General features: G+C 31.1%; 1 protein-coding gene across 1 annotated transcript; it reads left to right on the forward strand.

Annotated features, from left to right (window-relative positions):
* Positions 1-434: 434 nt before the first annotated feature.
* LOC141590112 (uncharacterized) lies at positions 435-4,746 on the forward strand. The gene is made up of 8 exons (XM_074410723.1): positions 435-486; positions 1,381-1,577; positions 1,839-1,951; positions 2,013-2,562; positions 2,814-3,049; positions 3,204-3,282; positions 3,394-3,584; positions 4,632-4,746. The coding sequence occupies exons 1-8, from the start codon at positions 435-437 to the stop codon at positions 4,744-4,746; spliced, it is 1,533 nt and encodes a 510-aa protein (XP_074266824.1).
* The last annotated feature ends 295 nt before the right edge of the window (positions 4,747-5,041 follow it).

The following is a 5,041-nucleotide window of genomic DNA, read 5'->3' on the forward strand; positions in this document are numbered from 1 at the left end:
GACTTAACCATTTAATTTTATCCTTGAGAATTTTATACATTCTCAATTTATAACAGTTAGAACTTTTATCTTTGTGTATTTAATCCCATTCGACAGTGTTTCCGCCACTGTTTTGCACTAGATTTTATAGGGGATTACAGTTACAAGCATATAGGATTAATATCTTTATTGTTAAACCATGGCCCACCTATTTTAAGTCGGTCAACCCTATTGTTCCTGTCGTTAGATCAAGTACATTAACGCACGAGATTTCTCCACGTAGCATATAGGAGTTAAACTCGGTTAACCCTATTTTCTGTTATATGACTGTTTCATATATTCATTCTTTCTCCTTTTTTTTGGAAATCTAACCTTAAATTTCAAAATTCCTTGTTTTTTTTTTCGTCAATTTGATTTTTGTTTAGCTTCTTAACGTAAATTAAAGTTCGTACTCAATGGATATCAATGGAATTCAACAACCTCCTACTTCTACTACGCTTAATTCTGGTATGAATTCGTTTCAATTAGTTTGTAGTCATGTATTTGTTTGCTGATTTTTGTAATTCGCGTTTTAATTCATCTTTATTTTTCATTTTCTGGACTTATATGAATCTTAATCCATCGTTCTTTATTCATTTTATTCAGTTTGCTCAATGAAAATCAATGCAATTCAACAGCCTTCTACTTCTACTACTCTTATTTCTAGTATTCATATACCTTTTTTGGCTTTTTAAAATTTATTCGATTCAATTAGGCGTTGTGATGTATTTGCTGTGGTTAATTTTAATTTGAAATATATATATATATATATATATATATATATATATATATATATATATATATATATATATATATATATATATATATATATATATATATATATATATATATATGTATATATAACATGTGTTATCTATATTTTGGTATACAAAACAAATTAGGTTAACCTTTATTTATTGTCACTCATGTACTTGTGTTTGTAACATTCTTCTTGCCTAGTTGTAACTTGATAATTAGTTGAAACTTGATAATTAGTTGAAACTTGACTTGTTATAACACATGTCCTGCTGTTTGTAACATTATTCTGGTTGGTTGTATCTTTAATGTTATAACATTTGTACTTCTATTGTAACATTATTCTGGCCTAGTTATAACTTGATAATTATTTGAAACGTACTTGTTCTTGTAACATTTTTCTTGCCTAGTTGTAACTTGATAATTAGTTGAAACTTGATAATTAGTTAAAAATTGATTTGTTGTAACACATGTCCTGTTGTTTGTAACATTATTCTGATCAGTTGTATCTTTTTTGTTATAACATATGTACTTCTATTTGTAACATTATTCTGGCCTAATTGTAACTTGATAATTTTTTTGTTCTTTTTTTTTTTTGTTCTGTAGCTAGCAGTGGCAATGTTGTTAATGGTACACCTACATGTGTTGCGTCTTCTTCTTCTTCTACGCATAATAGACATCCTCTTATCTTGATTTTTACTCCTGGTGGTAGTGAGCAATGGATGAGGAGGGTAGAAATGGAGTTTACTCCTAGATTGGGGATGTTTTTTAGTTCACTTGCTGAAGCGGTTCTGTTTCACAAGGTTTATGCTCTCTCATGTGGTTTTGAACCTAGGTTGTACACTATAAAAAAACTATGAGGTGGTGAAATATACAAGAAGTCTGTTGTTTGTAATCGGCAAGGTTTTAGACAGAGTATGAATGTGGAAAATAAGAGCAATACAAGGTCAGTGAAAATTACAAGGGTAGGCTGTCTTGCAATGATCAGGTTTAGATATAACGGTAAAGGTTATGTTGTTGACATGTTCCATGATTTTCACAATCACATTCTTTGATCTGTTAAGGATGCTCATCTCCAGAAATTGACAAGGAAGCTTAATGCATTTCACAAGCAGACAATTATCAATAACTCTAAGGTGAATATAGGGGCTTCAACAAGTTTTAGGCTTTGCAAAGAGTATGTGAATGGCTATGAAAATATTGGTGCATTCATTGACGGATTTTAAGAATTTCAACAGGGATGTCAAGTGTTTTATAGGTGGAAAAGATGCTCAGATGGTCATTGATCAATTTAAAGAGATTTCTGAAACAAGTAAGAGTTTTTATTTTGCATATTACAATGATGAATCACAGATTTTGTCTAGACTCTTTTGGTGTGATTCACAATCTAGGCAGAACTATTCATTGTTTGGTGATGCTGTTAGTTTTGATGCAACTTATGGAACCAACAAGTATAATTTGATGTTTGCACCTTTCACTGGTGTTGACCATCATAAGAAGTCTGTTACATTTGTTGTAGCATTGCTTGAACACGAGGATGAGGAATCATTTAAGTGGTGTCTTGAAATTTTTTTGGATGCAATGAATCAAAAAGAACCTCAATGTGTTGTTACTGATCAGGCCCCTGGACTTATACTGGTTGTTCCCAAAGTTTTTAGGAAAGCTCGTCACCGCTTTTGCATGTGGCATATCATGAAAAAAGTGACCGTTAAAGTAGGTCCATCCATATGCAAGGATACAGACTTTCCACCTCGTTTCAATTCAGTTGTTTGGGATATTACTTTGACTGTTTCTGAGTTTTAGTTTAAGTGGGCGGAGGTTATTAAAGAATTTAATTTGGAAGATAATTATTGGTTGTGCAGTATTTATTATGATCGTGCATAATGGATTCCTGTATATTTTACTGATTTGCCTATGGGTTGTATATTGAGAACTACGCAAAGATTTGAAAGTGAGAATTCCTTTTTCAAACGTTTTGAGAATAAGTTTGGCACTCTGGTTGAATTTTTGTTGAGATTTCAAAGTGCTATGGACCACAGCGTTATGCACAAATCTGCCTTGACAAAGATAGTGATCATTCTCTACCCAACTTAGTATCACCACTAGGAATAGAGAAGCATGCTTCAACTGTGTATACCCATGCTGTTTTCAAGGAGTTCCAAGGTGAAGTAGAGACTGCTATATTCTCATGTGGTGTCGTTGGAGTAACACATGACATTGATCATGAGTATTCTGAAGTTGGTGATGGAATTAGTGGCAAAATTTTCAGAGTTGTGTACGATTCTGACTAAAGATGCTTCTTGTTCATGCAAACTGTTTGAAAGGAAAGGACTGTTGTGCTGTCATATTGTCTCTATTTTGAGGGGGAAACAAATCACTAAAATACCTGAGAAATATATCTTGAACCGGTGGACAAAGAATTCTTACAGGTCTACTTTTGCTAATGCACATGGCACTGTTGATGAAAACGTTGATGCTACTCACTATCACAATTTAGCTGTCTCTAATGTTTGAACGGAGTTCTATTCTATTATCCCTGTTATGAAGTCAGTGCCGGAGGGTCAAGTAAAGGAGTTGTCATGTTTGCTGAAGTCATTTCGCGAGAAATTTTGTCCTCAGGATGTTCCAATGACAAAGGATCAAGAAATGGAGCAGTTGTTGGGGTGCAATTCATCTTCCACTATGACGATATTGCCTCCACGTCGCGCAAAGAATAAAGGTAGATGGAAGAGGATTCTATCTGATAAGAAAAAGGCCATAAAGAAGGAGAAAAAGCCAAAAAGACTCTGTAACAACTGCAAACAAATGAGGTATTATGACAAATGAAATTGTCCAAATCCCTTTGTTAAAAAAGCTCCAGATACAACAAATGTATGTATTATTTCACAAAAAAATTTATTTGATTTTTTCTGAAATTCTTGTTTTGTCTGTGCTTTAGAGCTTGATATTTTTCTCTGTAGAATGATTTATCAGAAGAAGAAGAAGAAGAAGAAGAAGAAGAAGAAGAAGAAGAAGAAGAAGAAGAAGAAGAAGAAGATGAAGAAGAAGACAAAGAAGAAGGAGATGCAGAGCAAGATGAAGATAAAGAAGATGTATCTGAATAAGAAAGAGAGTATCAGATTAAGAGCAGAGTTTGATTAGACTATCTGTTTTGCTTCTGAAGAAGACTAGCTACTAGTTATTACATTTTACCAGATTCAATGTTACAAAACTTAATAATTAGAAGAATTATCATTTTTCTAGAAATCTTGTTATAAACATGGTTGTCAATGTTAAAATATTATTCTTAATTATTACAAAGTGCATTTTATTGTGTTATAAATATTATTATAACTCAATATATTTAGTTACAATCTCTACTTATAACTGGTACATTCATAATTTTCAGTGTTATATTTAGTTATAATCTTTTACTTGCAACTGTTACATTGTGTGTATCTTTTTCCAGACATAAGGTTACAATATAAAATAGAACTGATACAATCATCATCTTCAGTGTTATAGTCCACATGTTTTACATTTTTCAACTGTTATAATATATATTTTTTATTTGAAGTGCTGTAATCTCCAATTTCAGCGTTGTAATTAACATTTTCATTATTACATGTTTTAATGTTGGTTGTATGTTACTTTATTAAACATGGATGAACCATTATTATAGGACAAGATATTGAGTTACAATCTTCACATATAACTGGTACATTCATCATTTTCAGTGTTATAATACATATTTTCATTATTACATTTTTTTACACTGTTTTTCTGTAACTTTATATATAACATAGATGAAATATTATTATAACTCAATATACGGAATTACAATCTCTATCTATAACTGGTACATTTATCATTTTCAGTGTTATATTCAGTTACAATCTTTTACTTGCAACTGTTACATTATGTGTATCTTTTACAGACATAGGGTTACAATCTAAAATAGAACTGGTACAATCATCATCTTCAATGTTATAGTCCACATGTTTTACATTTTTTCAACTGCAATATATATATATATATATATATATATATATATATATATATATATATATATATATATATATATATATATATATATATATATATATATATATATATATATATAGTAAAGTTCAAATGAGTCCCTTACATCTATTGAGTCCCTAAGTCTTCATATGGGCCTTTGGATGAAGGGAATCAATGGGTGAGATTAGATCTCAATTAAGGGCTAGAAATTAAGCTCCCTTAATTACCTCCTCAACTCAATTAAATTTCTCACTAATCACTCCTT

This window comes from Silene latifolia, chromosome 7, assembly GCF_048544455.1.
Source record: "Silene latifolia isolate original U9 population chromosome 7, ASM4854445v1, whole genome shotgun sequence".
Taxonomy (NCBI): Eukaryota; Viridiplantae; Streptophyta; class Magnoliopsida; order Caryophyllales; family Caryophyllaceae; genus Silene; species Silene latifolia.